At 45.2% G+C, this 26,170-nt stretch overlaps 1 protein-coding gene across 4 annotated transcripts in view; it reads right to left on the bottom strand.

Annotated features, from left to right (window-relative positions):
- Positions 1–26,170, bottom strand: part of GRAMD1B (GRAM domain containing 1B) — a 193,156-nt gene that overhangs the window by 118,872 nt on the left and 48,114 nt on the right. For 2 of the 4 annotated variants that reach the window (XM_024255669.2, XM_024255670.3), the window contains exon 2: positions 23,563–23,640. In XM_024255669.2, the coding sequence (XP_024111437.2) occupies positions 23,563–23,640 (78 nt within the window). The remainder of the gene's footprint in view (positions 1–23,562; positions 23,641–26,170) is intronic. The other 2 variants (XM_054525303.1, XM_024255671.3) reach the window with 1 other exon arrangement.

Raw genomic sequence — 26,170 nt, 5'->3', positions numbered from 1 at the left:
GTTCTATGCCTGAATTCCTTAGGGAAAAACATGATAGGCCAAGGGAAATCCACCTCCCTTAGCTGCTAGCAATTCCTGAGACTGCCCCTGCAACAAGCAACAGAAACATGAGTGACATTACCTCGACCTCAGCCTCTAGAACTGGACAGGATAGTGTAGCACAGTGATTAAAGTCTAGAGTCAAATTTCCCAGTTCAAACTCTAGCACATTATTTAATAGATGCATGATATTATATAAGTTATGAAACTTCTCTAAGCTTCAGTTTTCTTATCTATAAAATGGAAGTCATAATAATACTATTTCATAGAAAAATGGTAAGATTTAAGTGAAAACGTAGTAACTACAAAATGGTAAAATTTGGCTGGGCGCTGTGGCCCACGCCTATAATCCCAGCACTTTGGGATGCCAAAGAGGGCAGATCACCTGAGGTCAGGAGTTCGAGACCAGCCTGACCAACATGGTGAAACCCTGTCTTTACTAAAAATACAAAATTAGCCAGGCGTGGTGGCGCATGCCTGTCCTCCCAGCTACTTGGAAGGCTGAGGCAGGAGCATGCCTTGAACCCGGGAGGCAGAGGTTGCAGTGAGCCAAGATTGCGCCGTTGCACTCCAGGCTGGGTGACAGAGCGAAACTCCATCTCAAAAAAAAAAAAAAAAGGTGAAATTTAAATGAAAATGCAGTAACTGACACATAATAGGCACACTCGATCAACGTTAACTAAAATAATCTTGTCTTTATAAGTACTATCTTAGGGGTATGGGTGGGGGGTTAAGAACAATGGGGACTCCATGAGTTCCCTCAGTCCTCCAAGCCGTCTGCACTTGGTGCCAATGCAAAGCTAGCTCTGGTCTGGTTATACAGCTCCTTCCCTTACCTACCATCTCCAGGCACAATCGCACCACTTCCAGTCAGCAGCTGGTCCCTTGCACTGTGCTTTCAGATGACAAAGTTGTTCAAGTGCTTCAAAAATGGAAAAGATCATGACTGCATAAGGCTGCCACGCCCTGCCCTGGGAGCTCGCTCCTATGCCTGTACCAATGTTCACAAACGTCCTATCTATCGCCAGGCTGCAGAGGACTTCAGAGCCTATCACACAAAGGTTCGCAATGACAGTACAAACAATCACAAACAATCCCTGACTTCTGATGGGCCATCCTTCGCATTTTGAATTTTGATCTCTTCTCAGGTTAGCGATATGCTTTATAATACTTTCTCACGATGATGGGAAGTGGCAGAAAGCCACAGCTCCCAGTCAGCCACGGGATCACAAGAGTAAACAACCGATACTCTACAGTCAACTGTACTGCCAGATGATTTTGCCTAACTATAGGCTAATGTAAGCATTCTGAGTATGTTTAAGATAGGCCAGGCTAAACTATGATATTAAGTAGGTGAGGTATATTAAGTGCATTTTCTTTTTCTTTCTTTCTTTTTTTTGTTTTTTTTTTGAGATGGAGTCTCACTCTGCCGCCCAGGCTGGAGTGCAATGGCACTATCTCAGCTCACTGCAACCTCCGCCTCCCGGGTTCAAGCAATTCTCGTGCCTCAGCCTCCCGATTAGTTGGGATTACAGGCACCCACTACCACACCTGGCTAATTTTTGTATTTTTAGTAAAGACGGAGTTTCACCAAGTTGCCCAGGCTGGTCTTGAACTCCTGACCTCAGGTGATCCACCTGCCCCAGCTTCCCAAAGTGCTGGGATTACAGGAGTGAGCCACAGTATTTTCAATTTATGATGGGTTTACCAGGAAGTAACCCCAGTTCAGGAGCATCTGTTTAAGAGAAGCCACAGGATTAATGGGCAAGGGGTCAGCAGGGAAGGGAGAGGGGGCTAGGTCCAGTAATATTGCCTGGCCTTTTTATGGTACACTGTAAATGGGACACGCACGTTTGCATCATTCTACTAAAACACTCTCTTTTAGACTGGGGAGGCCAGTGATGAAGGAAGAGTTAGGATGGAAGAAGGAAGGATTGTCCGAATGCCTGGACATCACTGCATGCAGGCCACTGGGAGACCCTCTAGTGACTCATGCTGAAGCCAAGAGAAAAACAGGATGAGGTGGCAAACAGACTATGCTCACAGATCCCTAGCAGCCTATGTTTACAGATCCCTGGCAGTCCAGTGAGCAGCAGCAGCCTCAGGGACTCCTGTTGGAGAAGAATGGTTTACTGGGGATGCTGGTGAGCCCAGTAGAGAAAGAGAAGAAAGGTAAAGGACTTCTGTAGCTCATGCAAATACCTATGGGGCTTCACTTGGTACCTGCAGAAAGGTAAGACAACAGCTCTGTTTCACTGCTCGGGCATGAGAGTGAAACTAAAAAAGCATCAGAAAGATGTTGTCAAACAAAAAGATGTACTAGAACTTTCCTACATATAACTTGCCAATTAAAATTTTAAGGCACTTCTCAAAATCAGTAAGACACAAGAAACATACTCAAAAATGATAATTAAGAAAAAAACCTATTTGGCCGAAAGCCATCTTTAACTAGATCATTCAGAAGCATTGGGGTCTCTATTCTCTCCTGGTCGATTGTTTTTCTTGTTCTGTCTGGTTTTGAAGCTTGCCAAGGGATGGCCATTAATAGACTTGCTCACACACCTCCACCTCTGGAGCTCCAATTCCAGCAAGTTAGAAAAAAAGATCCGTGACATTCAAGAAAAAGCAGGTTCTGCACAGGGTCCCAAGTGCCTTGATAGTCATGCTTCTTTGCTAGAGGAGAAGTAAGAGTATTGCAAGTAAGAACTTGGGCTCCAGGCCGGCGCAGTGGCTCACGCCTGTAATCCCAGCACTTTGGGAGGCCTAGGCAGGGGGATCACTTGAGGCCAGGAATTCAAGACCAGCCTGGCCAACATGATGAGACCCCATCTCTACTAAAAATAAAAAAATTAGCCTGGCATGGTGGCACGTGCCTGTGGTCCCAGCCACTCAGGTGGCTGAGGCATGAGAATCACTTGAACCCAGGAGGTAGAGGTTGCAGTGAGCCGAGATCCTGCCACTGTACTCCAGACTGGGTGATAAAGCGAGACTCTGTCTCAAAAAATAAAAAGAAAATAAAAATAAACAAACAAACAAAAAAGAACTTGAGCTCTGGAGTTAAATCCTACCTATGCTACTAACAAGCTTTGACAGTGGACAATCTAAGCCTCATCTAGAAGATGAGTATAATAGTAATTTCCCTTTTAGAGTTGCTATAATAAGATAGCACAGGAAAAGCACAGTGTTAAGCACATAATATGCCCTCAAAATGGCATCTATTGCCAGGCATGGTGGCTCACGACTGTAATCCCAGCACTTTGGGAGGCCAAGGTGGGTGGATCACTTGAGGCCAGGAGTTTGAAATCAGCCTGGCCAACATGGTGAAACCTTGTCTCTACAAAAAATACAAAAATTAGCCAGGAGTGGTGGCATGTGCCTGTAGTCCCAGCTACGCGGGAGGCTGAGGCGGGAGAATCACTTGAACCCCGGGAGACAGAGGTTGCAGTAAGCCGCAATCGCGCCACTGCACTCCAGCCTGGGTGACACAAGAGACTCTGTCAAAAAAAAAAAAAAAAAGGTATCAAGGTAGCTATTATTATTTTAATAATAATACCATTATTATTACCTTAGAACATAAATATTGCTCCTCCACAAAGTACACAGACACTCTGCATTTTCTTGGATTTACTGGTCACATTTGTAGATTGGCGAAAGCTTCCTACAGTTATCAATTTCTTCATTTAAAAAGACTCCGATTAATTTTAGCAAATTTCCCATTGTGGAAGTGAATCACATACAAGCATATAACCATTTGATACAGGTACTGAAGAAGAAATTTATGGATTAGGAGAGTGTAGAGCACTGGACTTCTTGAGTCTCTGCTTAAGGGTCACATCTGTTGGTATTTATTTATTTAGTTATTTATTTTGAGATGGAGTCTTGCTCTGTCTCCTAAGGCTGGACTGCAGTGGTATGATCTTGGCTTACTGCAGCCTCTGCCTCCTGGGTTCAAGCGATTCTCCTGCCTCAGCCTCCCAAGTAGCTGGGACTACAGGCATGCACTACCACGCCCAGCTAATTTTTGTATTTTTAGTAGAGACAGGGTTTCACCATGCTGGCCAGACTAGTCTCGAACCTCAAGTGATCTGCCTGCCTCGGCCTCCCAAAGTGCTGGGATTACAGGCGTGAGCCACTGCGTCCGGCCAAAATACCCTTATTTACAAGGATAACTCTCAGCCAGTTGAACCTATCCATCATTTAAGATGCCCAGAAAAAGGAGACACAGACAATAGATCTGTTTCACTTCTAGAGGGAAAAAAGATGAGTGGGAGAAATTGCTCCCCTTATGGACCCCACAGCAAGTGTGTAGTGGAGTTTCAAAAGTCAACCAAACAAAGAGTTTCAAAATTCCAACTCTAAATTCAACTGACTAATTCACTCATCATGCTCACATAAAAGACACAAGGGAGCTTTTGTGCGGGGAAGTGGGGGGTGCACGCAAACAACCTCCACTCCCACAGCCCATCTCCCCACCCCACCACCATTTGAATCAGGGTCAAAATGGGTTTCTCCACATCTCAGTGGAAGAGCTTCACCTTCAGACTAAGGAGAAATGCAAAGAAAAAGAAAGGGAGCCAGCATTTAATTGCTCACGTGCCTGAGGATAAGAAAAGAGGCACTGAGTAACCTGGAAAGTTGGTGACAGATAATATGGAATGAGTAACTTAATTACATACCCCTCCACCCACCTTTCTCCTTGCCACCGAATGGTGATTCTTGGACTATGCAGAAGACAGGTAAGGGACACAGAAGTTGTGTCCCCGGGTATTTTAGTCCTTTTTTCTGTTGCGACAACAGAATACCACAGACTGGTTAATTTATAAAGAAAAGAAATTTATTTCATATAGTTCTGGAGGTTGGGAAGGTCTCAAGACAAAGGAGTCACATCTGGTGAGGGACTTCTTCCTGTGTTACAACATGCAGAGGGTATCACATGGCAAGAGGGCAAGGCCAAGTCTCTCTCCCTCTTCTTTTAAAGCCACCAGTTCCCTCATGGGGGCTCCACCCTGATGACCTAATCTAATCCTAATTACCTCCCAGAGGCCTTGCCTTTTAACACTGTTACGATGGGGATTGAGTTTCCAACACATAAATTTTGGGGTCACAACCAAACCATACCACCAAGCTAGGTATCAAAAGGCCCTTCCATGTCCCAGCCCTATTAAATTGTATGCCGGATATTAGCTAGAGTAGGCTCACAGGAGGCATCAGGGCTCAGGGCATGTTTCTCTTTATTTTGCACTTTTATTTATATTTTCTTTATCAGCACTGCTTTTGGAGAAAGAGCATATTTCTCAAAGCACGATCCAAGACCACCTGCATCAGAACCACTTGGGATATATGTTAACTGCAAATTCCTAGGCCTTTCCCAGTCCACAGGACTCAGAATCTAAGAGTAGGGTCTACGAATCTGCATATTAAATAAGCTTTGCTTGTGATTCTGAACCACGTTAAAAGGCTGAAGACTACTGCTTCAGAACTATGTCTAACCAGTGGGACACTCATAATCAAGGAGACATGAACACTTACCCATGGCCGTAGGGGAAGAAAATATTAGACGGGGCATAGCAAGATGGCTGAAGAGAAGCCTACGCCATTCATTGCCCCTACAAGAACAACAAATTTTAAACTACCTACACACAAAAAGGGCCATCGCAAGAAACAAAGTTGGGTGAGCAATTACAGTAACTGGTTTTAATTTCATATAACTGAAAGAGACATTGAAGAGGGCAGGAAAGAAAGTCTTGAATCACCAGTGCCTCCCCTCCTTATTCTCCAGCAGTGGATGTGCGGCATGAAGAATCTGTACACTTGGGAGAGGGAGAGCGCAGCAATTGTGAGGCTTTGCATTGAACCCAGCTGTGGTGGCTATGGTAAAAGGCTCCTTCAGTTTGAGAAAAGCAGGGGGAAAAGTAAAGGGCACTCTGCCTTGCACCTTAAGTACAAGCTTGACCACAGTGAGGTAGAGCACCAAGCAGGCTCTTGGGGTCCCCAGGTCCAGTTCAAGGCTCGCGGTCAGCATTTCTGGACCTGCTCTAGACCAGAGGGGAGCCCACTGCCCCGAAGGGTGAGTTCCAGGCCTGGCAGCATTCACCACAAGCTGAATGAAAAGTCTTTGGACTTTAAGTGAACATCAGCAGTGGCCTGGCAAAACCCCCTGTGGGCCAGTGGTGGTGGCCACAGGGAGAGGCTCCTCTGGCTGGGAAAGGGGAGGGAAGAGTGGGAAGGACTTCTTCTTGTGGTTTATATGCCAGCTTAGCTTAACTTTTTTTTTTTTTTTTGAGACAGAGTCTAGCTCTGCCGCCCAGGCTGGGGAGTGCAGTAGCGAGATCTCGGCTCACTGCAACCTCCGCCTCCCGGGTTCAAGAGATTCTCCTGCCTCAGCCTCCTGAGTAGCTGGGATTACAGGCACCCACCACCATGCCCCTCGTCTCTACTAAAAATACAAAAAAATACAAAAATAATTTGTATTTTTAGTAGAGATGGGGTTTCACCATGTTGGCCAGGCTGGTCTCAAACTCCTGACCTCATGATCCCCCCGCCTCAGCCTCCCAAAGTGCTGGGATTACAGGCGTGAGCCACAGCACCCGGCTGCCAGCTTAGCTGCAGTAGAATAGAACACCAGGTAAATTTCTAAGGTTTTTTACTTCAATCCCTGGCTCTAAGACAGCATCTCCGGACTCATCTGGGGCCTAGGGGAACTTGCTGCCCTGAAGGGAGGGCCATAAACCTGGCTGGCTTTGCCACCGGCTGATTGTAGAGCCTTAGGAGTGAATTTACATGGTAGCCAGGTCATGATTACAGCAAGCTTTGAGTGAGACTCAATAGAGTCCTGGCCTCAGGTCTGAACCAGTGCAGTCCCCATGATGGTGGCCACAGGGGTGCTTCTGGTTCCCTACTCTCAGTTCCAGGAGGCTAACCACAGTGAGAAACTGCATTTGTTTGGGAGAAAGTAAGCGAAGAGAACAAGAGTCTCTGCATGGCAATCAAGAGAATTCTTCCTGATGTTCTCCAAGACCACCAAAGTGGCACCTCCATGAGTAGACAAGAACCACAACATTATTGGGTTTGGGGGCCAAATGCCTTCGAATACCTGAAAAGCCTTCACAAAAAGAATAAGCACAAATAAGCCAAGACTGTGAAGACTACAATAAATGCCTAACTCCTCAATGCACAGACACCGAAGAACATCTACAAGCATCAACACCACATCTAGGAAAACATGACCTCGTCAAACAAACTAAATAAGGCACCAAGGACCAGTCCTGGAGAAACACAGATATGTGACTTTTCAGACGGAGAATTCAAAATAGCTGTTTTGAAGAAATTCAGAAATTTAAGATAACACAGAGGAGGAATTCAGCATTCTATAAGATAAATTTAACAAAGAGATTGAAATTATTAAAATGAATCAAGCAGAAATTCTAGAGATGGAAAACGCAACTAGCATGCTGAAGAACACATCAGAATCTCTTAATAGCAGAACTGGTCAAGCAGAAGGAAGAATTGGTGAGCTAGAAGACAGACTATATGAAATATGAAAATACAGTTAGAGGCGACAAAAGAATAAAAAACAATGAAGCATGCCGACGAGATCTAGAAAATAGCCTCAAAAGGGTAAATCTAAGTTATTGGCCTTAAAGAAAGAGATAGGGGTAGAAAGCTTATTCAAAGGGATGATATCAGAACTTCTCAAACCGAGAGAAAGATATCAATATTGAAGTACAAGAAGGTTATAGAGCACCAAGCAGAATTAACCCAAAGAAGACTACCTTAGGCATTTAGTAATCAAATTCCCAAAGGTCATGGATTTTAAAAAAGGATCCTAAAAGCAGCAAGAGAAAAGAAACAACATACAATTGAACTCCAATACATCTGGCAGCAAACTTCTCAGTGCAAAACTGACAAGCTAGGAAAAGGTGGCATGACATATTTAAAGTGCTGAAGGAAAAAAAAACTTTTACCCTAGAATAGTACATTTGGTGAAAGTAACCTTTAAGCATAAAGGAGAAATAAAGACTTCCCCAGACAAACAAAAGCTGAAGGATTTCATCAACTCCAGACCTGTCCTATAAGAAATGCTAAAAGGAGTTCTTTAATCTGAAAGAAAAGGATGTTAATAAGCAAAAAGAAATCACCTAAAGGTACAAAACTCACATATAATAGTACACAGAAAAACAGAATACTATAACACTGTAATTGTGTTGTATAATGTACTCTTATCTTCCATAGAAAGACTAAACGATGAACCAATCAAAAATAATATCTATGGCAACTTTTCAAGACGCAGAAAGTACAATAAGACATAAAGAACAACAGAAAGCTAAAAAGCAAAATTAAAGTGTAGAGTTTTTATTTGTTTTTGTTTGTTAGTTTATGCAATCAGTGTTAAGCTGTCATTAGTTTAAAATAATGGGTTATAAGATAGTATTTGCAAGCCTCACAGTGACCTCAAATCAAAAAAACACACAACCGATGCACAAAAAATAAAAAACAAGAAAACACACACACACACAAAAACAAGAAAGACAAACTTCGCATGGTCTCACTTATTTGTGGGAACTAAAAAGCAAAACAATTGAACTCATGGAGATAGAGAGTAGAAGAATGGTTACCAGAGGCTGAGAAGGGTAGTGGAAAAGTGGGGGGAAGTGGGGCTGATTAATGGGTACAAAAAAAATAGAAAGAATGTGACCTAGTATTTGATAGCACAACAGGGTGATTATAGTCAATAATCATCGTACATTTTAAAATAACTAAAAGAGTATAATTGAATTGTTTGTAACACAAAGAATACATGCTTGAGGGGATGGACACCCTATCTTCCATGCTGTGACTATTATATCCCTATATTAAAGTGTCTCATGTAACCCATAAACATATACACCTACTATGTATCCATAGAATTTTTTTAATTTTTTAAAAAGCATATTACGACTTATATTTATATTTATGTTTATTCCATGTTGTTAAAATTTGTTTCATTATATTAGAGTATACATAAAATATTTAGTACACAAGTACACACATAATTTATGTGTGTGTATATGTGTGTGTGTGTGTGTGTGTGTATATATATATGCATATATACATATGGTAGGTGCGCAAAAAATTTTAGTGATAGGTGTTTGCATCCAAGCCGGAGCATCCAATTCTGGTACAATGACTTCCTCAATACCTAGAAGAGAAAGTTAGGAGTAGTAAAGAGCTCTCCCGAGCTTACATGATTAATCAGTGAGTGACTGAAAAGAGAACCCAGCAGTTTATCCCAACTTCATCTCAACCCTGGAGTACGAGGGAGGCAAAGAATGCAGCAGAAAGCAGGAGAAGCCTAAGATTGGACTCTGCCTTGAGCCCCTGAGTTGCCACCCACTCACATTCCTTCTTCGCTGAGGCTGGTAGGAGGATGGAATTTCTCCCAGCAGGAAGTAGGGAAACAGGGGAATAAAAATTACCATCCATCCTGCCAGTTGTCCAAATCGAAATCCCAACTATGGCAGCAGCAAAGATAAGAGGAGTTTGCTGAGCTATAATTAACAACTCCCCTTTCTCAGGCACAAAGAAGCAGTGCTAGAGTAGGAGAAACAGAGCAGGTGATGGTTACACCTGCAGACAGTTCTGCTGACAGCCACAGAAGCAGCCAGGACTGCTAAAGAGGAGCTCTAAGCTGGGAACTTGGGGAGGTAGGAGCAAGACAGGAGCACTCATTTGCTTCTTTGCCCTGCCCTCAAAAGTCAGAGCTTAGCTCAGACCTAAAAAAAAAAAAAAAAAAAAAAAGGCCTTAAGTGCTGTCTTCCACAAGACCATGTGACCCCCTAAGCATATGTGCACGTGGATCAGAGAAAGGGGAACATGTGACAGGTGGTCACAGATCAAAACATTTCCATGAGCATGAAAAGTTTAAAAAGGTTAATACATGTGTAAGGGTCAGTCTTTGCCCTCCATTTGGGCTACAGTCATGAAATCCCATGATCCTAGAATGTTAAGAGTTAACAAAAAGTCTTATATGGTTATTCATTGGTTGATTTACTCATTTAGTAAGTAGTTAAGTACTATCATGTGCCAGGCACTGTGCTAAGTGTTGGGGACACAATAAAACAAAGATGGTCCCTGCTCTGACGCAATTTAGGGACTAGTTGGGGAGACAGACAATGATCAAGTCAACAAATAAACACAATTATAATGTGATTAATGCTAAAATGGAAAATAAGCGATTGATTATCATGCAAGTGAGGGAGAGAAACCCTACTGGGACAAAGGGGTAAGTGAGTCACTAACAGGGAGGAAGAACCCAGGTCTTCCTCTCCACCCACAGCACCACTATTAACAACACTGTTCCTGGGATCTGAACAATAGGAACATCTGGGGCCTCTACTGAAGCTGTTTACAAAGGGACACTTCCACTGCAGAATTTAATCAAAGTGAGCCTCTTCTGAGATGGGACTCTCTTCCTAATCAGCTGAAACAAGCTGAACACCTTCCAGGCCCACGTTCCACATGGAGTTTGAGCGGGCTGCCTGCGGGTGGGTCTGGAAGCCCGTCCACACAACTGCCACTCTGGGCTTTTCACCCCACCCTCAAGGCAGCCGTCTCTCACCAGGACAGTGAGGACCAGAGCTTATATAACTGGCTTCCCCTGGCAACTGGGAAGTCAAACATTACCTCTCATGGATTCATGTGTGGCTTCCCTTAATAAGTTTGCAAACCTCCTGCTCAAAACTCACCTTCCACACCCCTTGCAGGCTAAGCCCAGGCCTACTGTTTGCTGACAGTGACACAAGCTGCCACTTACTGTGTGCTACGTCCAGACACAGCGCTAAGTGCCTTTCTTATTTTATCTCAGTTCAATCCCCACAAGCTCCATAAAGTAAGTACAATTATCTTCATTTTTCAGAAAGGAAACATTCAGACAGGATGAAATGTTTTTGCAAAAGCACCGCAGCCGGGATGTGGTAGAGCTGCAATTTAAACTAAGGTATTTTGGTCTCCAAAACCTGAGTTCCCTGCGGCCATTACTGAATCTTGTCCTTGCGCCACATCACAGGATCAGAGACTTCCTTATTCTACCATTCTGTTGAGAACCTACTGTGCGCAGGCACAGCACTGAATATCAGTACCAGAGAAGTCATCTAATCAGAGAGGGACACAGTCTTTGCTCACCAGCCTCAAAATTTCAGCCATGAGAAACCCTTGTCAATAGACAGCGAAACAATCACAGGCATCTATGCCTATGCATGTGCGTGTGTGTGTGTGTGTGTGTGTATGTGTATGTGAGTGAGAGAGAGAGAGAGACAGAGAGAGAGAGAGGATTGAGGTTAAGCCACCTACTGCCTCTAGCCTCTCCCTACCTCTGAAATCCATTTGGCCCCTCTTTCTGCCTTTCTCCTTCCTTTCCTTCCTCACTTCATTCATTCCATCTTTCTCAGTGATGTTTCTCTTCACGCCAAAACAAAAGCAAAAACACACAAACCTGCCCGTAAGTTTACATGACTGTCTCTTTTGAATGCCTGTCAGCCTTCAAATTTAATTCTAACCTTAGGGGCTGGAACCTCTTCCTCCTCCAGGAAATCTCCTCCTTCTTCTAGTTACAGAGGCCAAGAGGGCAGGGCAGATTCAGCCAGGAGCCACTGCAGCCCATCTGCCAGGTATGGGGGCTGTTTTAGGAAAAAGCACCCCACATCTGATGCATGCTCAAATAGTTCTGGAGTCAGACCAAAGTACCCGAAGAGGTGATATAGAAATGAACACACTGAGCAATGGCCCCAAACACCTACCGCTTAGGTCCCTATAAGTGGAAGAGAATGATCCACACCCCAGAGACGCCAGCGCCCCCGCCCAGGGGACGCTACACAGGCAGACTACACTGTTCCCTACCTCACCTTTCTCAGGATTTCCAAGTTCTCTATGGACTGGAGCAACTTATCATAAAGGAAAAAAGTAATGGTCCCTGGCCAGTTATGAAGAAGGACCCGGAGGCCAAGGCACCTCATTGGGAGGCACACAGTGAGGCACAGACTCAGTCTTTCAGTCAACATCACAGCCACCCACACCCCTTGGCCTTTCCCTTCAACCTCTTGCAATGGATCACTGAGTTTCCCTCTTGGGCAGGGACCTACAATATCACCACACATGGGAGCCAACCCAGGCAATCCCAAACCTAATCTCCAGGGTCCCCACCACCTACTTGGCTCGCAGAAAGGCCAGCTTCTTCCTCAGGGAGGAGACGTGGTAGTGACAAGCCTGCTTTACAGCAGTGCTGCATGAGACGGTCTGTGGCTGTAGATTCTGCACCATGCTGGGCTCAGGGGAGGGCTGGCCACATGGCAGCTGGGACCTCAAGGGCTGGGGGCTCACTCTGGAACTGCATGGACTTGCTGCCCCTGCAGCTACCCCAGCTGTCAACTGTGGGCTCCTGCACATAAGCTCTCCCCTCCTTGTGGTTCAATATAAAACACAGGGAGATGGAGGGCCCAGGGAGGGCAAGCCTGGGGTCCTGCGTTACCGAGATCCCCTCTGCCTCCTGCCCAAGCCACAGCTCCAAATGAAGCCCTCCTCCATCTTTCAACATCTGGCAGAGCTCTGGGCACTTGGTGAGTTTCCTCTCCTCCTTTGTCCTCAGACAAGGAGGATGAAGCTGTACCTGCATGTGATGTCAGCTGCTGGTGTTGGGGGAAGGGGAGGGGCAGCGAGCACTGCTCCCAGAGGGTTTGCAACTTGGCTGTCTCCCCAAGGTAAGGGATCACGGGAATGTCCGTGAGTCCATGGGGAATTCATCGGCCAAGCAGGTAGACGGAGCTAGACTATTCTGGAAATATGCTATTGGGGACATATTTCTGGAACAGAATAAGCAAAATTGAAAAGACTTCTTCTACTAAGAAGCTACCTGTCCCAGTGGCTAGACCTGAGTTGGCAGTGACGATCTTACTCTAGCATGATGTGTACCATCGCACCTGCTAATTTTTGTATTTTTAGTAGAGACAGGGTTTCACCATTTTGGCCACGCTGGTCTCAAACTCCCTACCTCAGGTGATCCACCCACCTCAGCCTCCCAAAGTGCTGGGATTACAGGCGTGAGCCACTGCAGCCAGCCACAAATGTCTTTTAAGGTACTTGGAGAAAAGCTGACACAAAAAAAGTCCCCAAATTAATTATATCCAAACATCACACTATTCTCATTCCACCTTCCCTGATCTTAGTTAGGAGACATCATTTTCTATCACACAGAGAAAACAGATCCTGCTGCCACTAACCTCCTCGTCTTCCTACCATAGCGCCTAGGAACTCACCTGCATCCACCTCAATTAGTCTCTCCTGTTCAAGGGTAATCTTCTCACCTGTGATCTGACCCAACCTTCTCTTGCCTCCTCTAAAACTCTGCTTCCTTACCTTTCAATAGATGGCACCCCCTAGCTGAGCAAGCTGGAATCCTAGGACTCAACTCTGAACACCTCCCTTCTCTCACACCCATATGTACCCAATTCATGATCAAGCCCTGGACATTTTATCTCCTAAATATATCTTGAATTTGTCTACTTCTTTTTTTCACTATCACCATCCACATTCCAAGACACGAACATCCTTAGCTTGGATACAGTAATAGGCTCCTAAGGGCCTCAGCTGATCTCCTAGTGTCCATGAAACAGCCTCTGTGTTTTTGTAAGCAATTTTTTCACAAGCAAATCTGATCCTGTCATCTCCCGTCTCAAAGATCTTCAGTGGCTTCCTGGGCTCTTAAAATAAAGACCAAGACCCTTTTGACTGTTCTTTCTTGCTTCTCTATTACTATATCCTGGTCATCCTGGCCATCGAAGCGCCTGCCTCATCTCATCCATATCATCTCATCTGTCTCACATCACTGCTTCCAATTCACCCTTCTAATCTTTGCCCAATCCTTACACCTTGGCCCCAACCCCTCTGGCCGGGTCCAGCTTCTTCGATACACTTTGCCTGGTACTATGTCCTCTTCCTTTAAGACACCCATCCAAATTCCAAGTTTGCATTTTCTCAATTGTGTTTAATATTCTCCCTTCAACAAGACTGGAAATCCCAGTACATAGTGCTCTTTCTTTACTTTTTTGAGACAGGGTCTTGCTCTACGCCCAGACTGGAGTGCAGTAGCTACTTTTTGTAGAGACGAGGTTTCGCCAGGTTACCCAGGCTAGTCTGAAACTCCTAGCCTCAAGTGATCCTCCCACCTCAGCCTCCCAAAGCACTGGAATTACAGGCGCCAGCCATCACACTTGGCCGATAGTGCGTAATTGATCAGTTTGTTGAATGAATGAACAAATGAATTTATCCTCTCTGAAATTCTCAGCCTTGAGCTATCAATTTCTACTTCAGAGATTATAAAAAAGTGCTTATGTCTCTCCTTATTAAAACAAGAATTTTCCCCAATCATCCCTGCTTTCTCCTCTAGGTATCCTCCCTATTTCTCTTCTTCCCAGGCAGACTTCCAGGATGAAATCACTATGGTCAGTCTCTTCTCCCTCCCCTCAAATATACTCTTCTGAAACTGCTCTGTGGTAACCAATGACCTCCACAACTTGCCACTGCAGAGGATCCTTTTTAGTCCTTTTCTTACCTATTTCTACCCTTTTAACTATTCTCTCTTGCTTCTCCATTACTATCTCCTAGTCATGTTGTCTTCAATGGACAGTCTTAAAATTCTTCCTACCTTTGTCTTCTGCTTAAACTTTGCTTATCCTAAGACTCTTGCCTCAACTATATTCTCATTGCTGTGCTCTTCCATAGCAGTCACTGCCAAATGAGCATTCTCAGTCTTGTCCCCTGAGCTTCAAACAGTGTAGCCAATGGCCTAGTATATCTCTGCACTGGCACACTCCATGAGTAGTTCACTCTACATGACTAAATTAAACTCACTGCCACCTCTGCTCCTCAAATCCTTCCTCCTCGACCCAGCATTTTAATGACAATAATACTAATAGGCACATACACATTAACCACAGGCCAGGCATGATTTCTATTTTTTTTTTTTTTTTTACTCTTCTAGGACCCTTTATCTGGGGACATAAATGGACAGGTTCCCTGGGTGGGTGCTGATGAGCCCTTCCCTCCCCTTAGTCCAGTGGCCCCTGAATCTGCCCCATTTCCACGCCCACGTGGATACCACTCCTCTAGCACCTGCCGCTCCTGGGCCATCTAAGGGGTCAACCCTGAGGGAGTACACAGAGAGGTAAGGACCACCCCCACCCCCCCCCACCCCACCATTTTCCCTGAGCTCCAAATTTCCATCGGGTCCCACACCCCTTCCTCTGTTGACCAGGGTGCACCATGGACATGGAGCCACATCTTTATGTTGCTCTCTCTTCCTGTCTCCCTTGAGCATTGCTCTTTCACTGCATCCCTGATGCTCTCATGAGATACACTTCTAGGGTAGGGCTCCCCATCACTGAGTGTGACAGTGGAGGAGGAGGGCCAAAGCTTTCAGTCCGGGCCGTGGGGTAGCGAGGGGAGAAGATCCGGCTCCCCAGGTTCACACCTCCATTCCGACATGTCATCACCCCCATGGCCTTGTTCTTGATGCCTGATGGCCACGTTAAGTCACTGGGCTGAAGAATTACTCAAGAGCAGGGACTACGTCTTCATCTTGGAATCCCTTACATGGTGCCTAGCAGGCAGCAGGGCCAGGCAGCCAGTTAATGCTGGGCCACAGGTTTTCCATTATACCATGCCCAAATGCCCGGCCTGGAGAGCTCTGGGGGGAGGTATCCATCCTCCACAGCCCCGGAGGGGCTAGGACTCAACTCTGAACACCTCCCAGGTGTGATTTTTCTCACAAGAATATTTGGGAGCAACCTGGTGCTATAGACTCAGTGTTGGTGCCCCACCCCCAAATGTATATGTTGAAATCGTAACCTCCAGTGCAATGGTATTAAGAGGTGGGGCCGTAAATCATGAAAGTGGAGCCCTCATGAATGTAATTAGTGCCCCTACAAGGGGGCTGAATAGATCAGAGTTCTCCTTTTTACCATGTAAGGACACAGCAAGAAGACAGCTGTCTATGAAGAAAACAGGACCTCACCTGAATGCCCAAATCTTGATCTTGGACTTCCCGGGGTTCCAAAATGGAAAGAAATAATTTTCTGTGATGTATAAGACACCCAGTCTATGGTATTCTGTTATAGCTGCCTGAACTAAGACACCCGGGTGCTCGGTTTCTCAACATAACTCAGTGGCAGCTGGGTGCCGTGGCTCACGTCTGTAATCCCAGAACTTTGGGAGGCCGAAGCAGGCAGATCACCTGAGGTCAGGAGTTTGAGACCAGCCTGGCCAACATGGTGAAACCCTGTCTCTACTAAAAATACAAAAATTAGTTGGGCATGATGGCGGGCACCCAGCTAATCCCAGCTACTCAGGAGGCTGAGACAAGACACACGCTTGAACCCAGGAGGCGGAGGTTGCAGTGAGCCGAGATTGCATCACTGTACTCCAGCCTGGGTGACAGAGCAAGACTGTCTCTAAAAAAACAAAATCAAACAAACAAAAAAACATAACTTACTGGTTTCCAATCATCCATAAAGAATACTCACTCCTTATCACAGCAGGATGTGGCATGACCAGGCACTTGCCTACCTGTCCAAAGGCCTTTCCTGGCCACTCACTAGCTACCTCTCTCCTAGGATATGACGCTGCAGCAACACTGAAGTATTTGTGGTTCCTGAACATGCCTTGCTTTCTCCTGCCTCCATGCTTATGTACATCTTGTTCCCTCGCTTGCAAATGCTGTCCATGTGACAGACTCCTACTCCTCTTGCAGTTCTCAGCTGAAGCACAGCCCCCTCTGTGGAGTTTTCTGGAAACCCTCCCACCCCTGCCCTCACCCCAAACAGAGTAGCTGTGTTTCTCTGGGGCAAGTTTAATTCCCCGAGCCTTGGTTTTCCTAAACTCTAATATGCAGATAATGGCATGTACTTGATAGGGCTGTTGAGAGGTTTATATTTTAAAATGTATGCAAGGTTTATTGCACAGGTTTAAGCACATAGTAAGCACTTAGTGAACTTCTTTATTTATTTTCTTTTGAGACAGAGTCTCACTCTGTCATCCAGGGTGGAGTGCAGTGGTGCGATCTCAGCTCACTGCACTCTCTGCCTCCTGGACTCAAGTGATTTTCCAGCCTTAGCCTCCTGAGTAGCTGGGACTACAGGCGCACACCACCACACCCGGCTAATCTTTGTATTTTTAGTAGAGACAGGGTTTTGCCATGTTGGCGGCTGGTCTCGAACTCCGGGCCTCAAAGGGATCCACCCAACTTGGCCTCCCAGATTGCGGGGATTACAGGCATGAGCCACCACACCCAGCTTTTAAAATTCTTCAGTTTTATTACCTTATGCATAATTTCTTAAGTCATTTATTACATTATATTATAATTGTTTATTTGTAGGTATATCACACCATAAGAGAATCAGCTTCTTGAGGGGGAAATGCCACAACTTAATCTATTTATCTGGAGTGTCAATGTGTGACATTTGCAGATGCTCAATATTCTACACCTTCTTTCTGTCTTTGCTTTTTCTTTTTCTTTTTTTTTTTTTTCTTTTTTGAGACAGGGTCTCACTCTGTCACCCAGGCTGGACTGCAGTGGCACAATCTAGGCTCATTACAACCTTCGCCTCCCAGGCTCAAGGGATCTTGTACCTCAGCCTCCCAAGTAGCTGGGACCACAGGCGCATGCCACCATGCCCGGCTAATTTTTTGTATTTTTGATAAAGACGGGGTTTTGCCATGTTGCTCAGGCTGGTCTCAAACTCCTGAGCTCAGGCAATACACCCACCTCTGCCTCCCCAAGTGCTGGGATTACAGGGGTGAGCCACAGTGCCCAGCTTTGTCTCTGCTTTGTCAGGAACAGAAGGCTGGGTGCAGTGGCTCACGCCTGTAATCCTAGCACTTTGGGAGGCCGAGGCGGGTGGATCACGAGGTCAGGAGATCGAGACCATCCTGGCTAACACGGTGAAACACCATCTCTACTAAAAATACAAAAAATTAGCCGGGTGTGGTGGTGGGTGCCTGTAGTCCCAGCTACTCGGGAGGCTGAGGCAGGAGAATGGCGTGAACCCGGGAGGCGGAGTTTGCAGTGAGCCGAGATTGCGCCGCTGCACTCCAGCCTGGGCGACAGAGCCAGACTCTGTCTCAAAAAAAAGAACAGAAGAGTGTAAGATCTGGTAGGAAACTGAGAGTAAAATGTTATGATAGCGAGAATCAGAGTGCAAGCCCCTATCATTTATTAAGCATCCACTTAATGGCTCTTTACAAATGTTTTCTCATGTATTCTTTACAAGGAAATCCGATGGACATCAAATTTTTACAAAGGAGGAAACTAAGGTTGAGGGTTGGGTAACACTAAGTAAATTGACTTTACAAATGCACAATTAGGTTGGGTGCAGTGGCTCACACCTGTAATTCCAGCACTTTGGGAGACAGAGGCAGGTGGATTGCTTGAGGTCAGGAGTTCTAGACCAGCCTGGCCAACATGGTGAAACCCCGTCTCTACCAAAAAATACAAAAGTTAGCCAGGCGTGGTGGCACACACCTGTAGTCCCAGCTACTTGGGAGGCTGAGGCAGAAGAATCTCTTGAACCTGGGAGGTGAAGGTTGCAGTCAGCCAAGATAGTGCCACTCTTCCAGCCTGGGTAACAGAGCAAGACTCTCTCAAAAAAAAAAAAAAAGAATGAATTAATGTCCTGTATTCCATATACACACACTTCGGGGAAGTTACCTATTTTGCTTTCTACTGGAAACCTGGAAGAATTTTTCTTATCTCTGAGACAATCTCCATTTCCTAATAAACACATTTTCATAAAAATCAACCCTTCTTGCTGATGCCACACCCACCCAGCAAATGTATGTCACAGTCCTTCAACCTATGCTCTACTCCCGTCATGGTTCCAAAGGCTTTCCTTCAGGACAGAGCGTCAATGTGAATAAGGAAAAAACCTTTCTCAGAAATCCTTAGGTTTGAACACCATATTAAGGCATTCCACCCACTGCTGTGTATAGTAGGGTAGCTATGTAGTCTCTAAATACTATAACTGTTCTGAACCTTAAACAAAAACAAGAAAAGAAAACGTTTTATTAAACCAGTTGAAAGTGCATCTGGTACTGAAAGATTATAATTTGAATCTTTAAAATAGAAGAAATCAATGCTAATTTTTTTGCCTGCTCTGTGAAACAATCTTTCATGGTACAATTGATGATGTGGTTTGGAAAATTAGAAGAAGCCACAGAAAAAAAATCCATAATATCCACCTCATCCTTGACCATTTTCAGTCAGTGACAATACTACCCAGCTCCACCTGCCACCCAGGGGCATTACGAAGAGTAAAGAAGATGACTGCAGGGAGGCCTCACCAGTGCAGGAAATGCCGCCATTCACGGCTTGGTGCACTGTCCCTCAGAGGGGGCCAGAACGAGGAGCACAGGCCAGATGCCCACCACTGCCCACATCTCCCCAGGGTTCCAATCTCACCCCAGGTCAGAACATCACAGATCAACGTCCTAAACACCTGGAGACTCTTAACTGGGTAGGAAGAATTAGGTGCAGAGCGTAAGTTAGTTCTGAGCTGAGCCTAGGAGACTAATTTGAGCTCCGGAAACTTGTTCTCTCCAGGAGAAGGAACCCAGCAGCCAAGAAGAGAAGAAAGACTTTCTTCAGAAGGGCTATGGTGAGTGAACACATACTAGAGCCAATTTCTGAGGTTTTGGGGGTGAGTGGGGTGGGCCGGTCACAGGGACCACCAGAGGAAGCATACTCCTGACCACATTCTCTCTGTTCCTCATACTCTCCAAAGCAAGTTGATGCAAAACAACAGCCCCATCCACCTAAGCAGTCGCTTAGGGGACTGCGAGTGGGCCAGGATGGGAACAAAGGACCAGTGAAGAAATCGAGAGAGTTTTTCCGGGCACAGGTTTAGATGGAAGAACCTTTGTAACATTTCCTGTGGTTGGAGGAGTGAGTGGTTAGAGAGGAGAAGTTAGAATAGAATTTATATCAATGTAAAGTCCCAAATACCAAACAAAAGGCAGAGTTATCTCTAGTTAGCAAGCAGCTATGTCCTTGGGAAAAATGTATTAGGGTATATGCATCTCAGCACTACTCATCTCTTCCAGGAATGCCCCAAGCAGCAGAGATAATATAAAGTGAGTTGAGGAACTGTCAATCATAGAACTGGTAGAAGAAGAGCAGGCAAAGACATCACGCTCAGAAACGGACAGTATACTTCTGGAGATGTTTGGTGCACAGCACAGGGAAGGTGGCTGTGCTGGGGGACATCTGTGGCCTCTTCTAATTTTGAGATTATGATTGCTGCAATCTAGAAAGCTTTGCACAGACAGTGGAGGGTACTCTAGGGACTGAGAGAACTGCCATCAGATCCGATCGTACCTGATTAAGCATCTTGACAAGAATGATTAGTCTTTGCTCCTTGGAAGTGCCATGTCTCCATATACATCAGTCTAAATCGATAAGCTGAACTGTTTTGATTAACAGGGGGCACAAAACTGAGAACCAGGGCAGAACTCACGAGACTTTATAATCTAAAGAAATAAGGACTAGAGAGGTTCCACTCTCTCAACCAGAACAAAATCCCTTTTGACACACCACCCAGCTTTTGCTTGAACACTCCTATGAAGGGGAGAGATTACAGTAGTTCCCCCTTATCTGCGGTTTGCCACCCACAGTCAAGTGTGGTCAGAAGATATTAAATGCAGTGGTGGCTAACGCCTGTAATCCCAACACTTTGCGGGGCCGAAGCAGGCGGGTCACTTGACCTCAGGAGTTGAGAGCAGCCAGAGAAATGTGGCAAGACCTTGTCTCTACAAAAATATACAAAAATTAGCCAGGTATGGTGGCAGGCGCCAATAGTCCCGGATATTCAGGAGGCTAAGGTGGGAAAATCACTTGAGCCCTAGAGGCAGAGGTTGGAGTGAGTTAAGATCACACAACTGCACTTCAGCCTGGGTGACAGAGACCCCATCTCAAAAAAAAAAAAAAAAAAGAAAAAGAAAAGAAAATATTAAATGGAAATAAACAGTTCATCAGTTTCAAATTACGTGTCATCCTGAGAAGCGCGATGAAATCGCTCGCTGTCCCTCCTGGAACGTGAATCATCCCTTTGTTCAGCATATCCACACTGTATACATGCCACACCCGTTAGTCACTTCGTTCTCAGTTCTCAGATAGAAAATCCAAGCTAGTACAGCTCTATCATGGAAGAGTGCTTTCTTATCCTGAGCTGCAATCCTTCTCACTGACTTCTAACCCTCCAGTTCTATTTCTTCAGCTTTCAGATATCTAAAAATCTCTTTTCCAGGCTAAATCCCTTTCCTTCAACCAGCTCTTTTTTTTTTCTTTTTTTTTTCCACCCAGTCTGGAGTGCAGTGGCACAATCTTGACTCACTGCAACCTCCACCTCCCGGGTTCAAGTGATTCTGCCTCAGCCTCCGGAGTAGCTAGGACTACAGGCATGTGCCATCACGCTCGGCTACTTTTTGCATTTTTAGTAGAGACGGGGCTTCCCCATGTTGGCCAGGCTGGTCTTGAACTCCTGGCCTCAAGTGATCTGCCCACCTTGGCTTCCCAAAGTGCTGGGATTACAGGTGTGAGCCACCTCACAGGGCCGCAACCAACTCTTATTATAATGATATAGTTATGATCTAATCATTGTTTTCTGGACTCTAATGCATCAATATCCACTTTCAAGGAACTGGAATAATACATGAAATATGGTCATACTAGTACAGATTACAGTGACATCTTCTTCTTTCTTTTAACCCATGTGCCATGCTCCCATGAATGAATTAAAAACTTTCAAAGATCATTTGGTAGTTGTTTCATATTATTGCTTCATATTTGGCTGGCAAATAAAAATATTCTTTCTTTTTCACATGAAATCCTATCAAATTAGGCTCCCTGTGGCAATTCTACACTTGCAAAATAAATCTTTCTTAACATAAATATACAAGATCACATTTCATAGACATTTCAAGGCTTCACAGTGAGCCAGTCATGGTGGCTCACGCTTGTAATCCCGGCACTTTGGGAGGCCGAAGCAGGTGAATCACTTGAGGCCAGGAGTTCAAGACCAGCCTGACCAACATGGCGAAGCCCCGTCTCTACTAAAAATATAAAAACTAGCGGGGCATGGTAGCACGTGCCTGTAATCCCAATTACCCTGGAGGCTGAGGTGGGAGAATCTCTTGAACCCAGGAGGCGGAGGTTGCAGTAAGCTGAGATTGTACCGCTGCACTCCAGCCTACGTGACAGAGCGAGATTCTGTCTCAGAAAAAAAAAATTAAAAATTAAAAAATTAAAAAATCACATTTCCATTAAAAAGAAAATATCTCCTTGATTTCCACACATTGTTCTACTCAAAATAATATTAAATCTTGATTATATCATCCTTGGTGTTCTCTACCCCCTCTCAGCAGAGGGTCCACCATAATTTGATAAATGTGGTAAAAGTACCTTCTGCTTTTTCACCCAGCTTGTTGATAAAAACGATAAACAGAGCTAGACCAAAAGCAGAGCCCCTGCGGTAGGCCAGCTGAGACTTTGTTTTAGTTAACATCAATACCATCAACTTTCTGTAGGCAAAGAAGTTTAACTTGCTACAGCAAATTTACCTCTGTCTACCATTCACAGGCACCGCACGAAGCAGGTGCTGGCTGGTCTTCACACTGAGTGCTTAGTTAGCTGTATCTCCAATCCTCAACCAACCATTGAAGAGCTTCCATATTCTCATTGCATCCTAGACATCCCACCTCATTTTTCATTAACCCTGCTGCCATCTGACACCATCCAACACCTGACATCCTGGGCTGTGCAACTTCCTCAGGCACAAAATGCCCTTCACCTCCTGATCCACATTGTACCCAACCTACAGGGCATGACTCAAGTCCTAACTCCACTGTAAAGTTTTTTGTTGTTTTCTTTTTCTTTTTCTTTTTTTTAGACGAAGTCTCCCTCTGTTGCCCAGGCTGGAGTGCAGTAGCGCGATCTTGGCTCACTGCAACCTCTGCCTCCCAGGTTCAAGCGATTCTCCTGCCTCAGCCTCGGAGTAGCTGGGATTAGAGGCACATGCCACCATGTCTGGCTAATTTTTGTAGTTTCAGTAGAGATGAGGCTTTGCCGTGTTGACCAGGCTCATCTTGAACTCCAGATCTCAAGTGATCCGCCCGCCTTGACCTCCCAAAGTAATGAGATTACCGGTGTGAGCCACCATGCCCTGCTCAGTATGAAGTCTTTTCAACCTATTTGGTTTGCCACATGTTGACTTCTTTTGCTGAACACAAAAAGCCTCCAGGACCAGCCCCTTTGTGTTGTTCCTTCTCCTTTCTGGGGTGAAAGTTTTGTCTTTCTAATCAGTCAAGCACAGAGGTCTGAGGCTCTCCCATTCCTCTTCAGTTTTCCACATTTTTTGCACAGAGCAGAAGCACAATCTTCCTCAAACATTCCACCCTACCTCCTCTATTCTTTGCCCCCATCTCGCCCTCCGAGTTGGACCTTACCTTTCTTCCCGCGCTCGAGGACTCAGGAACCTGCTAGAATCATCATCGTGGCTGCTCTGCTGACTGCTCTGTTGGCTGCTGAGGAAAGACACAGGATATCAACCGTTAACTTCAGCTTCTTTCTCAACCCTGGGGGAGGTCACTTAGACTTCAACTAGACAAAGACATGGGGTTACAAAATTTTAAAGATACAAGTTCCCCCAAGTAAGTCTAGCATAGAGAATGCACAGTTAGACCATATGAGAAATGACACAAGGCTGGTAAAATCCCCAGCCATCACACCTGCAGACTGTCTGTTGCCAGCCAAAACAGAAGAGGCCCATCTCGCCCTGCTGTCACACTCTTCCCTGGCTATATAAACCTCAAGGAGCAAATGCCTCCAGCATTCTCTCTACCCACTCCTCTTCCTGCCTCTGATGGGATTATAATCCCATTCTCCTCAGCCCACCGGAGACTCTCAAGCCACTGACGTGGACTGGGTGGGGTGTTGTGGGGAGGGTGTGAGATGTGTGGGAGGAGGGAGATTCCAGTAAGACAGAAGACTGGATGGGGCCAGGGGTCACCTAGTCTGCTTCTCCAGTAAGGCAAAAGGCTGGGTGGGGTCTGGGGTCACTTAGTCTGCTACTCTGCCTCCGGGGGAGGCTGAGGAGGATGAGAAATAGAAGAAGGAACAAAGGGTGGAATCTCCACACCTTAAGGCACTGTAAGTGAGATAATTACACAGCTTTAGTTCAGGCAGAGTTCTTTTGGGAGGTCATATCTTATAGTAATACGGGAAAGAATGGACTTTCCTCTTACTCCAGAGAAAGAAAAGCTTATCAGACATTTCATGACACTAACTGCTCACATAGCTGATGAACAAATCATTTTTATTAATTATTATTAAATACTCCAGCCATGTGATCAGGAGTCCACAAACTAGAAACTCTAGGCTCAATCTAGAGCCACGTGTTTTTGCTCAGCCCCGTGAGCTAAGGGTAGCTTTTGTAGTTTTTAGCGGTTGGAAGAAAAAAAATCCAAAAAAGAATATTTCATGACAGGTGAAAATGGTGTGAAATTTAAATTTAGTGTCCACAAACAAAGCTTTACTGGAACACAGCTAAGCCTACATTTACATATTATTTTTGGCTATTTTCCTGCTACCATGTCAAAGCTGAGTGGTTAAGGCAGAGTTGAGTAACTAAGGCAGAGTTGTGGGCACCATAGGCCCACAAAGCCCACAATGCTCACCATCTGGCCCTTTACAGAGAAAGTTGGCCAACCCCTGCTTTACATAGGTTCTATTAATAATAAATCCTTATTACCAGGAAGTTGGCCAACCTCTGCTTCACATAGGTTCTATTAATAATAAATCCCTATTACCATAAATGTCACTATAACCAAGGCTACCACATAACCAACATTTTCTCCTTGTTCTGGTGGATCACCTACTGCACTAAGGTTCATTGGTCTCTATAGAGTATATTCCTTAGCCTAGATGCTCAGTAGAATGCAAACTGGACAATCTTGCCAAGCAAGTGCTTGCTCCAGTGTCTGTACACTCTCAGCCAAAGCACATGAGTTCTGTGGTTACAGTTACCACATGCTCTTATGTTCCGCTCTTCCAGCAAGAAGGAAATGACCTGAAAAGCAATTTACATCCAATTTTCAAACACAGACACAAGCAACCACACACTTTACCACACACACCAGAAACCAGAACAGCGCCGTACACAAAAAACCTCCGGTTGCTCGGCAGAACTCACTGTGTACGGAATCCCTTTCTCTTTCTCTTCCATGCAGCACGTTTTTACAGCTTGTTCACTATGCAGTGGCTGCTCATCATTTTCACTTTGCCAGCTCGGATGGATTTGTCTATTACCAACTCCACATAACCAAATTTCACTATAATGTCGTTAACTCATGAGATGTCTTACTGGGAACTGGCCTGTTATATGAATCAAGCATCCCCTTATATACAACCTGGGACAAGTGTTACTCCACAATAGGCAGCACACAGATGACTGTAACTCAAATTCCAAAGCCCACATAGCTCCAGAAGCAGGGTCTACACCGTGGAAGAACACATCATTTACAACAGTCAACAGGGCTCAACCAAGCCAACCACAGTCAGCATTGCAGCCTCTTCAAAGCAGAGGTCAAACTTGACCCCACTGAGCCAGGATGGGCTGGTTCTTCCTAGTCCCTCTATCCTCCCCCAGCAATCAAAATTTTAAACTAATAAAGGGGGCTCCCAGAACTCAAGGCCATCTACCAGGGTTTCAGAAAAATAATTCTAAGCTGATATTTGCAAGTTTACCCACTAGATGGCATTGTTGACTTCCAAACCCAAACTACAACAAGGAAAACCAATAAGGAGCCTCAGGAACCGGAACCAGGGACCGCTTCCTTTCTGGCGCCCCACTCTGGCCTGCCTTCCCATGGCTTAGAAAACAGTTCAAATGGCAGAGGAGGCAGCAATGGGTCATCTTCAAACTGTGTATTGGTTTCAAATAAATATCAAACTACATGCATCCAACAAGTATTCACATCACGCTATGTGTACAAGAAGCATCATCAAGACAACGGTTAAGAGTCCACAATATGGAACCAGGTGGGTTGGCTCATG

Source organism: Pongo abelii, chromosome 9 (assembly GCF_028885655.2).
Source record: "Pongo abelii isolate AG06213 chromosome 9, NHGRI_mPonAbe1-v2.0_pri, whole genome shotgun sequence".
In the NCBI taxonomy this organism is placed as follows: domain Eukaryota; kingdom Metazoa; phylum Chordata; class Mammalia; order Primates; family Hominidae; genus Pongo; species Pongo abelii.
This window is presented reverse-complemented; position numbering and strand designations above follow the sequence as displayed.